The 19,596-nt window shown below is 35.3% G+C and overlaps 1 protein-coding gene across 5 annotated transcripts in view; it reads left to right on the top strand.

The window, feature by feature from the left end:
* Positions 1–19,596, top strand: part of DOCK4 (dedicator of cytokinesis 4) — a 233,550-nt gene that overhangs the window by 199,381 nt on the left and 14,573 nt on the right. For all 5 annotated transcript variants that reach the window (XM_042018041.1, XM_042018044.1, XM_042018042.1 and 2 more), the window contains 11 exons: positions 1,644–1,737; positions 5,086–5,234; positions 6,122–6,208; positions 7,915–8,019; positions 9,886–10,027; positions 10,649–10,815; positions 11,955–12,041; positions 13,621–13,797; positions 16,903–16,986; positions 18,745–18,864; positions 19,239–19,360. In XM_042018041.1, coding sequence (XP_041873975.1) covers positions 1,644–1,737; positions 5,086–5,234; positions 6,122–6,208; positions 7,915–8,019; positions 9,886–10,027; positions 10,649–10,815; positions 11,955–12,041; positions 13,621–13,797; positions 16,903–16,986; positions 18,745–18,864; positions 19,239–19,360 — 1,334 coding nt within the window. The remainder of the gene's footprint in view (positions 1–1,643; positions 1,738–5,085; positions 5,235–6,121; positions 6,209–7,914; positions 8,020–9,885; positions 10,028–10,648; positions 10,816–11,954; positions 12,042–13,620; positions 13,798–16,902; positions 16,987–18,744; positions 18,865–19,238; positions 19,361–19,596) is intronic.

Here is a 19,596-nt window from a genome sequence, read left to right as displayed (position 1 = left end):
TACTTTGCTTCTTGTTGCAATTTAAGTGGCATTTGACAGAATATACTATGCTTAGAATCACTGATTGGTTTTTTTCAGGCTGAGATCGATACAGTAGGGAGTTAGTCTTGGCATTTCATAGCTGGGTTCTGAGGTCTCCAGTACTGCTTTATTCAGTTTCAAGTCTCTTTCTACTGGATAAACTTCACCAAAGTACTTTCCAAGTTTAATTAGTCTCTGAGTTCATAGAAACAAACATGCCTTTCCTCCTCTCCCAAACCCAACAAAACTTACATGTTTTTTCTTGTTTCTTTTATTCCCCAATAACTGATGCAAATTGGTTCTTACAGCATGTAATATGGGATAGGAGATCTTGTAAATACTGCAGGCTATTCTCTCCTCAGTAGAAGAGATAGAAATGCTGCTCAAGACCTCCTGTTGTCATGTTATCATCATTACAACCAACCAACAGTGCTAAATCATAAGTATGAAAAAGATGGCATTTTTGTTTAAAAGATGCATTTTAATTCTAGGCCAGTTTCCACTGACAAGTGTGTTGACTTCTGTTAACCTTGGAAAGTTTCCATTTTCATGGTGGATCTTTTGAAAAGCTGTATTTTTAGCCAGAGGAAAGAAAACCAAAATAAGCTGACTTGTAATTCTGCATTTTTGACGTCAGTGAAACAATTTGGTATCACTTCTAAGTAGCAGTTATACATAAGAGAACAAAGGATTTGTTCAGTAGGAAAACAGTGCTCTAAATAGGGATGATATTTACTATGAAGCCATAAAGCAGCTGGCTTGCTGTCAAAATATGTGGCATGATCTGAATTCTGTAAAGCACCTGGATTATTTTCATCCCTAAGGAGTTTTTAATCTATTATTAGCAAATCATCCAAGATTAGTACAAAAAGAAAATTAAAATATTTAAAAATCCCAAAACACCATATTACTTTTTAATGGGATTTTCAATGACTCATACAGGCTAAGGTGGACTTCATATCCTAATAATCTTCAAAGAAATTTTTAATACTCTTGCACAACAGAGAGACAATGAATGCTTAATTTTCTCAAATCAGTTTAAAAAATATTTTCTCTATAAATTTTTTATTTTTATGTTTTCATAGTGTTCCTCCCACCTTTTTCCTTGATAATAACTCAATTTAGGAAACAGTGGCACAGAATAAGAATACTGTACATTAGGAGAAAAACTGCTTAGAGTTCAAAATAGTGATTTAAACAATAGAACAGAAATTGTTAATTGCTAATGAGAACCAGTGCTTAGACTCTTTTAGCCTACAAATTTTTATTAACCAAAGCAGATTATCCTGAATGTTGAATATGTCTAGCAGGAGGACTTCAACTGCATGTCCATTGTGAATGTGGCAGTACTTGTGAACAGTGCTATAGGGTTGTGCTCCTCTCCCTGTAACTTTTTCATACATTGCTTCAGGGCTTGTAAATAGATAATGAATGTTTTGAACTAAGAATTATGATATTGCAGTCCATATTTTATCCATGTAACAACAAATAGCAGTTATATGTTCAGAAATCAAATCTATGAATGTATTTCTGGAGTATTATGTTTGAAGTTTTTTATTTGTAACCACTATCATAAATTTATTAACTACTGCATTTTATTACAAAATTCAATTTTATTTCAGAATTTTTACAAGACTGAACTGAACAAGGAAGAGATGTATATTCGCTATATTCATAAGCTCTATGACCTACATCTGAAAGCACAAAACTTCACAGGTAACTGAATACAAGCTAGAAAAACATATTTAGGTCTGTGGTTTGCAGTCTTTTGCAAACCTGTAATCTGTATCCTCAGTGCAGAACATACCAACCCCGGCAACAGCTGAGTTTCCTTGCCTAATTGATGTCTCTTAAAATATACTGCTTTTTTCAGCCCCACAGCTCTACTATTTTCTGAGCCATGTTGAAGGTAAATGACTTCTATTGATACACACAAGCAGTAAATGTGTGATACAGTCATTTTTCACCCAAAAGGAGTAAAGTCTAGAGGAAGTTTTTATTATTTCATTTAGTGGTATCTGAGCCTATACCCTTTCCTGTAATGCTTCTGGCTATCTGTTTGGTGATGTGTTTCTACACAGCTGTGTTTCAGAACCTCATTTTTAGGTTAAAAAAAAAAAAAAAAGAAAGGAAGACCCATATCACTTACTCATGATGAGGTAGAGACCCTAAAACCTGTGACAAGTATTGCAATTTCATGATGTCTTTCTAAAGCTTCACATACCACATTTGCAGTACTATCGTATGCTTTTCTGCTATCCATAAGAAAGATTGTTCACTTGGCATTTCCACAGTCCCTTTGCAGTTCATGGATTTAAATGTAGACTAGATAGCAGGATATGTTAAAGAGAGATTCTAATTTCCTCATGTGACCTGGCAATAGTGAGTCACAAGACTGTTTTGATTATCAAGCAGTCTCTCTGCCACAGCTGGCTTGTGTGCCAAGCTATTCATTTACATAATAGATCCTAGTAACTCTTTGAGCAGTCTTGAGTTCCTTTTATGCATTGAGTATTATTCTGTGTCCAGTTTACCTCCAACTGGGATATGAATGTATTTTTTAAAATTGTTTTGCCATCCATTTTGATTTTAAGCAGTATTTTGCTCAAAATTTATTTCCAGGATTTTGTTGTATTTCCTATATGTTTATTATCAATGTGTGTGATTCTTTGCATTCTTTGCTGTGGTAGATATCACCACTTTTTTTTTTAATTTTATTTTTTTTAATTTTTTAAATTTTTTTTTTGCTATGAGAGCCTTAAAGAAGAGTTGTCTCACACCCATGATTAGAAAACAGACTTGTGTAGTCCATTGCCTTGCCTTATCAGAGACAACACAGACTTTTGTAAATCAGCTGATCTAGAGAACTTGGGATTAGGAAAAAATTTTGATACTTCAGCAGCACTCCTTTATGTTGCAGCATTAGTTTGCTAACTGCATAGTTTCATCCTAGGGATGAAATTATTTTTCTCTCCTTTCCATAGTATGATTTACTGGATTGTTTCTAAAAATGCTCTGTTTAAAAAAAAGTCCTTTTTATACAAAACATTACTTCAAAGCTTTCTTCACACAGCACTCAGTTACAGCTGTAAATATACCTCTCTTGAAACTGAATCACATAAATGCACTGATTCCTTGTGTCCCCTAAGTCACCTGAGAACTGTAATGAGACTGTCTTTTTACCTATCCACCTTAGAAATGTCTAATGTTTTGAATATTTCCTGTGTAAATTGGATTTGTCACATCATAAGTCAACCCTATTTATCTCTCCTTAGTGCTTTGGTGCAAGTCAGTAGTTACAGACCTCTCCTTGAGGTACCAGGATTTTATTAGTTATTTTTATGTTGGCCACTGCCAGACATAGGATGCTGGGTAGAGGAACCCTTCAGACTTTTAATGCAGTATGGTCATTCTTATTTTAGAAACCTTCAGTATAAACTTATTAAAATTTTAAAAAGCCAACATTTTTATGGCAGATGAAATTTTGCTAAAGTGAAGGACTTAGATGCCGAGTTTAGAAAGGAAAGGTCAAGATGAGCTATCCTGAACATGTACTTACGTTCTGCTATCTTTTGCTTCCTTGTGATTTTGAATGATTTGTTATTATCAACTCCAAGGATTTTTAAAATTAATATATAGATGTGCTTCATGTCTTGAGTACAAAAATGTAGCTTGAAACTATCACAAAGGTGGGTTACCTGTCAAGCAGCCTGAGAGCTGTGTGATGCCAGAATTAAGGTTGTCTGTGCAACTCAAGCTGGTCTCCCTTGTACAGCTGTATCACAGCACAGCATCAGTTTGCACCATGCTTAGCATTTTACAACACTGGGATTCAAAACGCTCTCTCCCACAAATATCTGCTGCAATGATGTTTTTTGATCCACAGGTTCTTAGTTGGACGTGTAGAGGAGCACTACTGCTAGAAAAAATACTGTAGTATTTGGCTTAAGTTGCCTGTCTTATGGGAACTCATATGGCAGAGGCAGAAGTAGGATATGGTTGTCTGGGGCAAACTTAGCTTAGCACAAAAAGTACTTTAGTACTTTATTGTTATTTTTTTGCCTTATGTACAATCTATAAAACCTGCAATAAAATAAGTCCAGTAGGGAACTTCTTTCTCCAATGCAGTATATCTCCAGAACATGGCCCATCTTTGTACTGAGTCACTCATGCAAAGTGGTCCTGTGAGTGGAAATATAAACAGTGAATACTAACTTGGAATTCAATAATACCTATGCTCAATTGTATTGAATGGAATTGTCATAGACAGTAGTAATTCTGGTGTTTTGTAATTCACCAAAATCTGACTTTCCAATGAAAAGATTAATTTAATATTATTTTAGTGTACTGTTTCTGAGGAATTCCTGAAATCAAAGTAAAAACAATAATAATTTTTATATTCCCAGATAATTTCTACCAACCGTGATGTAAAGATTACTACACAGCTCTCTGACTAGAGAGCAACAACAGGTTTGATTCCTGGAAAACCAAAAACTAAATAAAATTTTAAAAATTGAAAAGAGAAGAATATTGCAGTATTCTAAATTGCTTGTTACAGCCAGCTGGTAAGGCTCATCTATCAGGGATTTATTTCTCTATGGAAGGACTGGATTCTATTAAGCACACATCTGCCTCCCTGTTTTCTTCCCAGCCCTGATCTCTTTTGGACTGTGTCCACAGTCTTGGCTTCTTTCCTCTTTCACTATTGATGTTCCTCATCCTCCAGTCCCTTTCCTTTGTTCAAACAGCAGTGTCATTGAAAGTTTCTCCTTAACAGCAGGGAAAACTGGGGCTAAGCAGATAATGGTTACTTAATTTCTGTCTCCTTCATATTGTCAGACTCCAGGAGAACTGTCCCAGTGACTCCACTTTAAATAGTGAGTGAAAATTTTAAGCTGAATTTATTATTCCAAATAATAAACCCAAACCAAAACCAGCACTACCGTCTGCCTAACACTCAAAATAAAAAAAAGTGCATCTCAAGAAAAGCATTCACATCTCTGTGTACTTTGTTTGTCTATTTGTTTGGTGTTGATAAGAGCCATGCTGTAATTTGTCTTGCAGAGGCTGCCTACACACTCCTGCTGTACGATGAGCTGCTGGAGTGGTCTGATCGGCCGCTCAGGGAATTTCTCAGCTACCCCATGCAAACAGAGTGGCAACGTAAGGAGTGTCTCCATCTGACCATCATTCAAAACTTTGATAGGGGAAAGGTAAAATAGTCCTATTTTACTGAGTGGATCTGGGAAGGGTAGTTAATTCATTTTAGGATATTAGTGCCAGGGTCGCAGTATTTTCGTATTTTTCAGGGGAAGTGTTTGTCCTTGCCTGATTAAGCAGTTACTTAGCAATGCAGTAGGTTTCTTCTAATCCCGTGGCTGTATCCTAGAAATCCGCCACTTACATATGAGAATAATTTTCACTTGTGTAGCAGTTGGCTTTGTAACTGTCAAAGCACTTTATAAAAGGTGATATAATTTCTCCCCATTTTAAAGGTGGTGAAAATGAGCCTTATAAAGCTAATGAAGCATGTGTAATTATCCTGTAGTCTAAACTTTTCTATACACTTAGTGCTGATTTGTCCTGCTGACAAACAAGCAATGCATTACAATTCTGTGTAGCTAGTGTAAAATCCATGTAAGCCTAATCAGTGTAATCAAATGAATGTTGATTATCATGTTTTTCAAACAATTCTGTAATTATATTATAGAGTTTAGCTTACCTGGTGCAATGAAGTATTTTCCAACCTACTAAAATTAAGGAAGATGTATTAAGAATACAATTTTAAAATGTAAAAATCATACTGTGTTGAATCTATCTCATGTAGTGTCAGAAGAGTTGTCCATCACTCTTGCAATGACTTATATTTTGTGCATAGTCCAAAAAGAATAATTTATTAAATAAATCTCTAAATATATTTTTAATTCTTCAAAGAATTCATCAGTATTACTCAGAAGCTATCAGTATGCTTAGTGGACAGTTTGTTCAAATATTTTCAGTTGCAAGAAGTTTGACTTGTATAGGTAGAACAGACCACAAATAAATCACAAATTGTCAAACAGCTGCTTTGAATTACTGAACATCTTTTACTTGCTTGCAGTGTTGGGAAAATGGCATTATCTTATGCAGGAAAATTGCAGAACAGTATGAGAGCTACTATGACTACAGAAACCTCAGCAAGATGAGGGTAATGTACTTGAATACTTTTCATCAATCAGGAATCCAAAAGCTTTTTAATTTTGGTTATAAAATAATACTTAGAAAATTGAATTTACCACAGATTAGTCCTTAGGTTTGGTTTGCAAATCTTGTTTTTTACCCTGATGGTTTTTTTTCTACAATAAGGATTATAGAAAAGGAGTGCAAGCTTTTTAAAGAAAAATGAGAAAATCCTATCTTCGTAGAATGGTTTGGGTTGGAAGCCTTAAGGATCATCTAGTTCCAGCTCCCCTGATAGACACCTTCCACTAGACCATGTTGCTTTATTTTATTATAAAATTAATGTTCTTCCAGTATTTGTACAGCATCCTTTTTGTGTGCATGCTTATGCATAAAAATAATACTACAAATTCACTTTCATTAGTTTCCTACAGTTTATCCAGGGAATGTGCTCTGTGCAGTCCTTCACTAGGAGCAGCAGCAGCATCTCTTCGCAGTTGTAATTGCAAGCAAAGAGCTTGCCACAAGCAATGTACACCTTTACTTTTTTCTTTAATTTGCTACTTAAAAATATGGTCTGTTTAATATTATACAGTAAAAATTAATCTTTCTTGGTACAGTCTTCCTGTTGTTTCTTTCATTTTAGAACTCTAAGCACTGTTTCTCATTCTTTCAGATAGTGCATTTTAAAGATTATTCAGTCTTCCCTTTTCTTATCTGCTTCTGATGGATTCAGTATTGTATTGCAGCTTCCCTTTAAAATTTCCTGTACATGTAGGATGCTTGCTGCTAGGACTGAGTGAAGTCCCCTTAATCCAGAGCTGCTTAACAACATTATGCAAAATTCTCAACACAGAGCTATGTGGCAGGACTCCCTGTTATCTGCTTATTCCATATATATTTAGATATGTCAATGGCAGAATCCTATAAGCAAAAGCAAACTGACTATCATCATGTGAATAAAATGATTAGTTTATGCATGTTTAATTAATTGTACTGAATGTGTTTCGTGTTTGAAATATCCTTTTACTGTATCTGTGCCACCAATGTTAATCCAAAAAGGGAGATGTGGGGATTTCTCATAGCAGTATAATTAGGCAGCTGTTGATAACATATGCATATTAAATAACTGTCTGCATTACCTAAAATAAGGCTAAGACTGTGTTTGGTTTTTTCCCACAGTATTAAGAACTTTGCTGAAAATATCATCAGAAAAAGGGGACTTTGGCATTAAGATCCCTTTGTGTCAGTGTTTTGAGTGAAATAAAAACCAGATGTATTGACCAAAAATTATGCTAATTGCTATTGTGACATTTTAAAGGAACTCGTGTTTGATGCTTAAATCACTGGAATCTGGTATGGTTTGGACAAAACTGTCTTGAATATGGAAATTAGACTTTGCTGATTTAACTGACCACATTACTGCCATGTGTTTGGATGAGTAGCAGGTTACTGGGTCATGTATTTCAAACTGTCTTTCTATTTTACCCCCTTAATATAGGTACTTCATCTTTTAAAGGATTTGTTTTTTTAATCTTTGAAACTTTCAGATCCCTAGGAGGTATAATTACTTAATTTGATGCATTCAGAAACTTCTGGATGTCCTAGCTGTTGCTCAGAGATATATTGCAATTCCGGTATCCCAGACCTGAAAGACACTCCTTTTTGTGATATCTTATGGTAAAAATACACTTTCAAAAAAGACTAATTGCATTTCTTCTCAATCTCACGCAGATGATGGAAGCATCTTTGTATGATAAAATTATGGATCAACAGCGTTTGGAGCCAGAATTTTTCAGAGTTGGTTTCTATGGGAAAAAGTTCCCATTCTTCTTGCGGGTAAGTGAAATGAAAATAAACAGAATGGAGTACTACTGACATTCATAATCACTTTCACTGTGTTAAAATTTGTTCATACCATATACAAATTCTTATCCTGTGAGAAATTCTTTACCCTCATGTTTCATGGTTAAGAAAAGGTCCTGACTAATGAAAAGACAAATGCTAGGCTTCTAAATAAGAGAGTCCTACATAAACATAATATTGATACTTATGTTGGAAACCATGCACCTATACTGTTCCACAGACCAGTGGTTCATGGTAGTTTGTTCCCTTTATCCTGTTCTGTTTCTGCTGGTGGGCGCTCAGAGAAAGACTGTCAGAAGTAGTATCCATTGGTGGTGGGATCATCAGCAATTTAGCACTTAAGCAATTGCATTCCCAAGTTCCTATTTTTTTTTTTAATGACTTAGAAATTCCACATGCTGAATTTCATTTATTATTAATGTACTAAAACTGACAAATAATAAAGTTATTACTCTTGATCATTAATCTGGAAATCTGAAGTTTCCAGAGTGCCCTTGAAAATGTTAGTGGTGTTTACACTGTTCCCCTCTTCCACAGTCTGCAGTAGTTTAGCTGCATTGACTGTCACCTTCGGAAGAGGACAGAATCCATCTTACTCATGGAGCAGCTGCAATCATAATCCAAGCTTCTCTTCCTGTGGTAATTGAAATAAGTGATGAAGGAACCTCCTCCTTTTTAGGTGGAGACCTAAAAAGCCTGCTCTGTCTTTGCCTTAGTGGTGGGGAAAATGACAATTTCTAACTGGTAAATGTAGCATGAAACTCTCCCCTTTAAAAGTACTCAAAAAGAGTCTGATGGGAAGATAGTTCTTGATATTACCTAATAGTCATCTGAATATAACTTCTGTATAAACCAATGTGAAAATATTAATCAGAAAGAATTTAATGTTTAGATTGCTAAACAGCAACTGATAGAGTAAAAGCAGTGGAAGAAGCTTCACAGTAGTGCAGTACTTTCAAACCTTAGGTCTTTCACTGCTTATGCATCTTCTTATGCAGTTTTCAAGTTAAACATACACAGCACAGATTTATGCTTGCGACACCAACAAGGACAAACTTAATACATTTGATTTAATTTTTTTATGACAAAGCAGTTTGTAAGTCTGGCTGTGTTTGCTGTAGAAGGAATGAAGACTAAACTTCATAATAAAGCTTTCACATTTTAATTTGTAGTTGAACAATAATACTGTTACAGTTGGGGTTTTTTTTGTAGCAATTCCCATGAAAGTCTTGGCTCTCAGAATTCAGTGCCAGGAGCATTCTTTTACTTTGTGTCGTAAAAACTGGCTCATTTTAATTTTCCAGGCTGGTAATTGATAAACATTTAGAGGATAAGGCAAATTGAATGCCTTCTGCACTTTTATTATGCAATGTTTTTACAGAATTGTATAACATTAGAGCAAAGTTTCTTAGTTCCTCATGGAATTGGCTTCCAGCCCATTTCATTGTCTTAACTGTTTGTGGGTTGTATTTCTGTTACATATTTTATACAGTCTGATATATCATGTTAATTGCATACTTTGATCCACTAAGAACAATTTCTCCCTTCAGATTTTATTAAACTTTGAAGTGTAATTATTCCATTTTTCCAGACTTTTGAATAAAACAGAACTTATATGATAAAATTTCCTTCTTCTGATTTCCTTCTTCTAACTTATATGATAAAATTTCCTTCTGTTCTTCCTATATTCCGTATTTTTATTCTTGCCTTGTTTCTTATTTCTTCCTTCTTAAAATGATGCAAAAGTTGCCTGGAAAATCTATATTTAAGAGCGTGTGTTTGGATCCCAATTATTTTCATGTAACTTGCTCTTGCTTTTTGTTTTCTTATTCCACTCAGAATAAGGAATTTGTTTGCCGAGGACATGACTATGAAAGGCTGGAGGCCTTCCAGCAGCGAATGTTGAATGAGTTCCCACATGCCATTGCTATGCAACATGCTAATCAGCCAGATGAGACCATCTTTCAGGCAGAAGCACAGTGTATCCACATAATCACAAAGCCATACTGTGCACTTACATCTTCTATGCTTTTAAAAAATGTAGGTACACCTATAGCCAATTTCAATCACATGGTGCCTCCACTGAAATAAATGGTAGGTGAGAATTCCCCTGCATTTTGTCCCAGTTCACTCTATTGTGTTTGGAAGGTCTTTGTGTAATTTTGGTTCTATTTAAAAATTCCTTGATGTGTTATTGACATCATTTCTTTAGCTAAAAGTACCTACAGAACTATCACCACTGTGATAATGGTGTAGCAGTTCAAGTTACAGTAATTTAACTTCTTACAATACAACATTATGTTAGCATGGCATGACATATTGTGTGTGTAAGAATGTATTTAATTAAATTTAAATTTTACTTGATGTACTATTCCGTGTAAGTAGCTGTATTTCAAAAAGAAAGATGAAATTTTCAACAAAACAGTACAAAGAAATCTCAAATGATCAAAAAATCTCTCTGGTTCCCTTCCCAAACCAATATTAGTATAAAAGCATTTCAAGATATGCACTTTCTAAAGAATTTTTCTTCAGTAATACTTCAGGAGTCAATATACTTTGCTAATTTGAATAAAGTGGGATAGCCTTAACTCTTTACACATAGATTTGCAGATTTATGCAGTGACACCAATTCCAGAAAACCAGGAAGTTTTGCAGAGAGATGGCATTCCTGATAATATCAAGAGCTTTTACAAAGTAAATCACATCTGGCGATTCCGATATGACAGGCCATTTCACAAAGGGACCAAGGACAAGGAAAATGAATTCAAGGTAAAGTATCATGCCCTTTCCTGATCTACTGGACCTGTGGATTTGTTTGTAATATCAACAACAGCTGCCTTGTTGAAACATCATCTGTATGTGCATTATTCAACTGAGTGTGGTATAACATTCTGTGGAGGAGACAGTATCTCAGGTTTGACTATTTCACTTCTTATTTTAATAAAATAATATCAAAAATATATGGGGGATGCAAAGGTCTTGCTGTATATGTGACTAGGAGTGAAAAAATTAATTTGTTTTTTTGCACCTGTGACATATACAAGGCAGAACTGGAGAGAGCAGAGTAGTTCTCTGAAAAGTTTCTTGGGCAGATGGGAAGACATTGTTAAGTATGTAATCTGGGAAAGCAATAGTTCCTTCCCTAATAGGTAAAACCCTTCTGTTCCTCCTAATAAAATATGTCACAATCTTCCAGTGTAATTTTAATTCTGACCCACTAAAAATACGTCCTGATGCAGAATATATTCTGGTATTCAGACACAAAAAAAAGTTATCCCATAATAATTTTCTTACAAATTTAGAAGAAAAAACTATAAGGGTAATAAATTAACTAATTTGATGCACTATTGTCCTCTGATTTAAGTTTAGGCTTTGTTTTAACTATACAGACTATAAATATATTTTGTGTAAGCACAATCCTGTGTGTTGATTTGTCATTTCACAAACCTCTTGCACAAAGTGTTTACCAGTAGTACATTTGAGTGTCCCATCAGCTATGCATTCTGGAATCTCAGGTAGGGCATCACAGAGGGGAGCTGATCATGGTCTGTGATCTGTAAGTTGTTCTGTTTCTGAACTCTTGTTCTTCTCAGATGTTAGTTCAGAAAAGAAATATTAAAACACCAATTCAGTTGTGAGTCACTTTTGGAGATTTGGGGACAACATATAATAAATTTTAGGAGTGAAGAATCAGCAGAAATTACTGCTTAGTACTAAGACCTAGATAGTAAGGAGAAAAGTGAGTGTCATTGGCTTATGGGATAGATATTTCAGTAGGAAATTGGATGTTAGTACTTTTTTTTTAATGTATACTGTTACTTTAACGAAGACATTCATAAAGAAAACTGGTAATAATTAAGGAAGATATAGAATCAAATAGGGAAATAAATTGGTTTTATATATTTTAGAGTCTATGGGTAGAGAGAACCACACTGATCTTGGTGCAGAGTTTACCTGGAATATCTCGTTGGTTTGAAGTAGAAAAGCGTGAAGTGGTGAGTATGAGACTCATGTCAGTATGTATTGTGGGTTGGTTTACTTCCTTAATCATAAGTCATTCAATGAACTGCTTTAAGATTTATTACACATATGGAATTTCTTTGACCAAGGTCTCAACGTGGCTACAACAAAATTATTTACAAAGTATATTGAGTTGTCTGATTCTCTTGTCTTGAAAAGCATTATTAAGAACCACCCTTAGGATTCATTTAAACAGTTGAGGAAAAAGAAGTTGAGAACAATAATGGGCAGCATTTAATGTTAGAAAATTACTTCCTTAAAACTCAGCACCATGTAACATTTAATACTTAGAATATCTATAGCTTAATGTATCCTTCAGTGTCCTGGAAAAATAAACATTCTCCAAGTTCCTGTACTATAATAAATGCCATGAGCTACTGAACAGAACCTGTAGGAATAGGGTCTAATGTACCAGTCTGTTATTGACACTTTGTAATTTCTCCTCCTTGCTTGTTCTATTTCTTGAAAAATCCTCAAATAGATTCCAGATATATTTGAAGGAGTGCTCCTCCTGTAAAGATCTCTAAATAATTGGTCAGTTGCTGAGCCCTGGAGTGTAACATCTACAACTATTTTCCTTCTTGTCAAAGCCAGTCTTCGAATAGTCCCATTAAATATAAAGATACCATAGTACAACTGATTTTCTCTAAAACTCTGTTGTGTTTTTCTTTTATAATAGCAGGAAAATGCCATGTGTTCACCATCTTGACATTCTCCTGTAGAAAACCAAAAGTGGAGTTCAGTAAAAATAAAAAAATTGTATGTGACATGAGAAATTTTGTTAGTTGACTCCTGCTGAGTCCTTACTAGGTTAATGTGACCACTAATATGAAGACCTTCATTTTACTATCATGTTACCATTATAGTCACCATTTCCAAAAGTAAACGGTAACATTTTGTCCAGGGCATGTATGAGGTCATGACTGGGATTTGTGCTTGTATGTTTTGGTAAATTTTAGCAGCTGCAGGCCTGTACTCTCCCCTTTGCTCAGTTCACACTACCTGTGAAGGAACTTCCCCACCCTCGAGAGATGAGAGGCACATCCTGCTCAAGGCTGCCTTTGACTATAACTTGATCACCATTTTAGCTCAAAGCTTACATCCGACTTCCTGATCTGTAAAGTCTTCTTGTTGACTTCACTTTGGGTGGGGAAACTAACTCACCCATACTTAAGCTCTGCTCTGTACCCTTAAACTGGTGAAGCTCCCCAACCCCAAGCCCATTGTAGGTAAAGTTACCAATGACAGTTTAATCCTGAATTCCAAGAGTTCCACCACTGGCCAAAAGTATGTGAATGTTTTGCAGCAAGGGCTGGGTCTTCTCTCAAGGTCAGATAATGAATCTACAAAAGAGTGACTGTTGTTTATTTTGATCATTAATTACATGATAAAATCAAATCTCTTCCCCAGGTGAGAAGTATTTTCTCTGTCCCAGGACTCTAGGATATAGAATAATATTTGTTGTATTTTAAGAAATCAAAAATTACCTGCAATATATTTCTTCTTTCAACTGAAGATGTAAGTTGTTTGCAATGTTTCTCACTCCTCTTTCAGGTGGAAATGAGTCCTCTTGAGAATGCTATTGAAGTCTTAGAAAATAAGAACCAGCAGTTAAGAACACTGATTAGTCAGTGTCAAACTCGACAGATGCAGAACATTAACCCTCTCACAATGTGTCTAAATGGGGTCATTGATGCAGCAGTTAATGGTGGAGTTGCTAGATACCAAGAGGTAAGCAATTTACTTGCTGTTTATTAAAAATCCGATTTCTTTCCCTGTACAGATGTAGCTCCTCTTTATGAATTAAGGACAGAAAATGCTGTATGAATAATAGTTATAATTATACCTATATTGCAGCTTTGGGTTAGGTAATGTTAAAGATGTGGTTTATTGAAATAACCATTTTGCTGCACACAGTACCATAAACTTACTCCAGTGATGAGTCAATTCACAGTTACCCTGCATTCTTCAGTGTTTTGTTTGGAGATTTTCAATTAAATGGTTAATTGTAAGTAAATTATTATAATACATTGCCTATTCTAGGACAGGAGCTACTTCTGGCCAACAAGCAAATTTATTTGTTTGTGATGATATTCTAGTATTTATTTATATATATACATATATATATTTATAAATTCTCAACAAGAAGTTCATTATCTTGAAGAATCATAATTTTCTAGATCATTCTTGTATCTCTTTTCCAAGTTTTTAAGAAAAGCTATTTTTGGGGGAGAGGGGAAGGGGATTTAAAAAAATAAATACAATTTAGAAATGTCTAACACTGGATTTGTTTCCAACAGTTGTTCCTCATTATTATAATTTTTGAATCACCGGAGAACCTTAAATGTTTGGGATACTGTATTTGCACAAAATTCTGTGGAATTTTGAAACTGAAGTAAAAAGAAAGGGTTTTTTAACTTTGTAGCCCAACTTGATCTTCTTCTTTCTCCTAATAGTCTTAGAAATACTTGAGTCTGCTGGTTTTTCCTTTGAAAATGTCGAGTTGAATAACATTCTGTCCACTTGTCTCAAAGGCTGAGAGATTCAGTGTTTACTCAACAGTATTAAATTTGATAAAACTGCATCTTAATTAAACTACAAGAAATTGAGTCCAGCATAGTATTGGAATCTGTCTTCAAAACTGCAGTGGTATGAAAATTATGAGACTGAAGCAAAGCAGTAACATTTTTGATGTTTCCTAACTGCCTTTAAACAACAACTAAACTGTTTAGCATAGTGAAGCACCATGAGGGGAGTCCCTGGAGAAATTCAGTCACGTCAGAACTATGTCTGGTTTGAATTAGCAGTGTCAGAGCTAGCTCAGTGTCTCTGCACAGCTTCCATTCTTCACAAGCATATCAAAGGTTCTAGACTGATCCTTATTGTTGTCCTTGGCTGTAATTCTTGATCTCCTAGACAGTGTTCATGTTTCGATTCCCTTCTGCCCTCTGTCCCTCGCTACACTAAAATAGGACTTTTCAGCAATTTTGTTTTGTATACATCTAAACTGTTAGCAATAATTGTGAGGCTTTTTTTTCTTCCATTTCACTCTAATTCTCTTTGCATGTCCATTCTGCAGGCTTTTTATGTCTTGCCAGTTTTGCCAGTTCTTATCTTCTACCTTTCTTGTTATCCCATTCTCTGTGAATGCTTTTCCCTGTTTCACTTGCTTTTCCCTTCTGCCCTATACGAAGCTCAAAGTTCAGTCATTCTTGGAGCATTTGGTCTTGAGGTGAGAGTGACCATGTCTTTACCAATATCTTCCTTCCCTTTTGGTAGCTTCCAAGTTTTAAGAAGTGTACTTTGACCATTTGCTGCCTTCTTGATTCTGTCTTCCTTCTTCCCCCTTCTTCCTCTTGAAATTTTTTCGTGTATTTTTTTCTCTTCTGAGGGGGAAAAAGCAGCTATCTCTAATTATTCAGCACCTTGGTATTGCAGATGTTAAAGCTATCCATTCACTAGTTTCTGTACAGGAACAGATTCCAGGAAAATTTAAATAAGTAATAGTTATTATGTAGCACCTTTATGTATGCTAAAAAAATGGCTGTAGACTGAACCACTGATTTTTTAAAAAAACTGTCTAAACACTATTGGAAAACATGAAGAGTTGTTTTTGTGCCCACTAACACCTCTTAACTGCAATTTGTATTATAACTTACATTTCCTCTCAAATGTGCTGTAAGAGTAGAGGCCTTTTCATGATTAATTATTGCAAGCCATTGGTTCCAAAAATGTTACTGGATTTAGCCAAATTCTAATAAGTATTTGTGAATTTGTTTGAAGTTAGATTATTACTCTAATAATCTAATCATGTCTATAACTCACATAGCTATATCTAATTATAGATCTGTATAAAACCAAAAACCACTAGGACACCACCTGCTTGATATTGGAAGAACATTTAGCTTGTAGCTGAGGGGAAAAAAACCCATCAGCTGGCAGAAGTTTGGAGTTTGGGATTTTAGCAAGTATCAGAGGGCTCCTTTTAACAATTTAAAAATGACTTCTTATAATTTACTTATCTGTAGGGGAAGGACCATGTGAAATAAATGTATTGTCAAGAATTGTTGTAAACTCAATATAATCCCCTTGCAGGGGAGAATAGTTGCTAAATTAAGAAAGATGCAGTCTTGAACAGATGAGGGGAGTGCTATGTCCAGAGCATTGCTGGTTGGTAAAATGACTTTGGGGTATTATAACTGGTGCAATTTGAGCATTGGAGATGGACTGGAAAGTCATGTAAGCTCATTAACACAGCTGGATGTTGGCCAGATGCTCCTGAAGTGCGAAGTGTATCTTCTTGACATCATTGTCACTGTGAGTTCTTCAAAATATTATTTATATTAGGAGAGTAAGAAGATAATGTCACAGCTTCAATGCCCATAATAGCATATGATTCCATCTTGACACTGTTGCCAAGACGTCTTGACATTTAAGGAGTAATGAGGGGCCTAGAATGAAAAGAGAGGAAAAGCAAACTCTTTGTAATTACTTGAAACTTCTATGTCACAATACTGGGGAAGAGATACTTAGTTCATGTGACCTGTGTTTGGTTTCAACTCTGATTTGCAGGCTTCAGATTTTGCTTCAGGATCTGTCATAGATATTGAACAACTTATAAATTCCATATGAGAGTGGCCACATATTTTTGCCTATAGTCTCCACCAATGACTATATGATTCATTACTTACTTAACATGTATTACCCATTATTGCAGTTGAAAGGAACTTTGAAAACATTGGAAAATATTATCTAGAGACTTGTTTTTTAAAAAAAGAAACAAAAGTGGTGTGTTCTTACTCACTTTGTTTTACTTTGTAATTTTATTCTGTTTAGGCATTCTTTGTCAAAGAATACATCTTGAACCATCCAGAGGATGGAGAGAAGATCACACGCTTGAGAGAACTGATGCTTGAGCAGGTAAAATGGGGAGAAGAATGAAAAGGTGGCCTGCTCAGCTGTTCTAGCTAAAAATGTCTCCAAATAAAATAAAAAATATTGGAGGTTAATAATTGCCCTGTGGTCTTCAGTGTTTTCTGAATTAGATTCCAAGTAGAGAGTAACTTTCTATACAAGCAGGTTTCTGGGCCATGTTAATATTTTTTCCCCTAGTCTTTCCATCGTCACCTTAATCACTTCAAACTATTTTGTGTAAAATACAGGTTGAGTGAGTGTGAGTGTTATTTTTACACAAAGTCACTATTACAGAATAAACATTATTTCATTGAAACATTTGATGGCTTCAGCATATATTTGTACTCTACCAATGTTACAGAAAAATATTTTCACTACAAGGTTTGCCATAAGAGCAAAACACCATTCAAAATCCTCTTGCAATGAATGATATCTAGTAGTAATTGCCAAAGTAGGTAGACAGTAAAGTAAATACAAAGTGATATATTAAGCAGATGAGTATGCTATGCATTATATATTTTGCATTATTTCTCCATTCATTTATAAGACAATGACCTATCAGCCTCAAATACGAGGTGTTTCCATTTGAAAATACTGAATTTTTTTTTTAATCCAAGATTTACTAATATTTCAGCTTTTTAAAGTGGCATTTATCTATTTTTGTTCTATATGGCATGTTAAAGTTTCAAATTTTATTGCCAGCTTGGAATAAAAAGGGTCACAGTATTGGAATTTGGCAAGATGGAAATTCCATTTTTCATCAGCATTGTGGTATCTTTTGCTCAGATCAGCCAAGTGACAGGTCCTCAGACAGTATAAATCAGAAGAGATTCACTGAGCTCACTTTAATTTCACTGAGACAATGTATCATAATTGACATTACAATTTTATTTTTTCAAGCTGCAGTTAATCTCACCAATCTTTACAATGTAAAACAGGAGTTAATAACTTCCTGTACTGAAAATGTGGGTTCCAAGTAATAGCAGCTTAAGCCTCTCTGGCACCCACAGCTGATTTAACACAGAGCATTTGGAAGGGCTGGGATGGCTGTGTGTGTGAATGGATCTGCTGCAGTCCTGACCCAAGGTCAGGGATGCTGAGCAGCTGCATGCCTGCTCTAAGGCTATGTGAAAACATCAGCCAGGAGCTCTCATCCAAAGATATTACAGCACACTGTAGCTATTTTGTTTTTAAATTTATCTGATTCCTCATGTAACCAATTCAATATTTTGAATGCATGTGATCAAATTTGAGCAAGATTAAAGTTTGAGCACTGTGATTCTGAAGCTTGTCATGCCTTGTGTCAAGAGTATACATTAAGCCACCACTAACGGATGTCTCTGTGGAGTTGAAATAGGATAGGGGATCATGGACTTCATTGCAAATATATTACAGAGTCTCTGGTGGATGTGACCATTGCTGTTGTTTCATGCTTTTTACAGCCGTTCTTATAAAAAAAGGCTTTTATTTAGAATGCTTCTTCATAAAGTTGCCGTTTAGTCAGAGTTTTGACTATGTCATCCATAGTGTTTTTTAGTATTACAGTTGAATTTATAGGTGAAACCTTTGGGAAAGTTGAATGGGAAGAGGCATTACATGCTCTTGTGTGTTACCGCTTTTGGTCCTAGGCCTTGCTTGGTTACAGGTCTTCCAGAGATTTAGACAGGTATTTTTAAGGCAATGTGCATTTTGTTGGATTTTTTTTTTAATTAGTGATGAGAGCTTAAAGAAAATGGATCAAAAATATTTTTTCCCTTTCTGCAGGCCCAAATTCTAGAATTTGGCTTGGCGGTGCATGAGAAGGTGGTGCCACAGGACATGAGGCCGTTGCACAAAAAGCTGGTGGATCAGTTCTTTGTGATGAAGTCGAGCTTGGGAATACAGGTACGTGAGCAGGTGCGTGGGTAGACCAGGAGACTGTTCGGCTGTGTTGAGGGTTGGTTCATTTTCCCAAGCAACAAACAGTGACATCTTCTGGTTGGTTGTCCCCATTACAGCTTGTAGCCTTCTTGTAAAAAAAAAAGCAAAGAGAAACATAAACTTCCCATACCACGCAAAGAAAAGTAGTCACGTTTTACTAATAGTCACATTTTACTATCATTAGTGAAAAGTTAAAATATTTTTCATATTAATGATGAAGCTGATTCAAAGTGCCAATATAACTACATTTATATGTAGTTATCTACATATCTGTATCTTACAAAATGTTTAATGATATTATGTTCATTTTAATTAATCTTCTTTTAATAACTCACCAGGAATTTTCTGCCTGTGTACAAGCTAGCCCTGTTCATTTCCCAAATGGAAGTCCTCGTGTATGCCGGAATTCCGTACCTGTTTCTATGAGCCCTGATGCTACCAGGGTAATACCACGACGCAGGCAAGTTAAATACTAGTAATGACATATTTTTGCTACCCTTGGAAGATGACCCATAAATACTTCCATTACATGCATGCTTCCTTGTATGGTCTGGCTGAAGTGTGTTCTAGCTGGTATATGTATTCGCTCTCCTTCTTTCTCTCTCTCTCCCCTCCCCTCCCCCAATTAAACTTTAAAGATTAATAAACATGTGCTGTTCTCACATGAGAAATTATGATTGACAATTAGAGTTAACC

The sequence above is a fragment of the Corvus kubaryi genome, unplaced genomic scaffold, assembly GCF_017639235.1.
Source record: "Corvus kubaryi isolate FWS band 111438036 unplaced genomic scaffold, C.kubaryi_AGA036_p1.0 137, whole genome shotgun sequence".
NCBI classification, from domain to species: Eukaryota; Metazoa; Chordata; class Aves; order Passeriformes; family Corvidae; genus Corvus; species Corvus kubaryi.
This window is presented reverse-complemented; position numbering and strand designations above follow the sequence as displayed.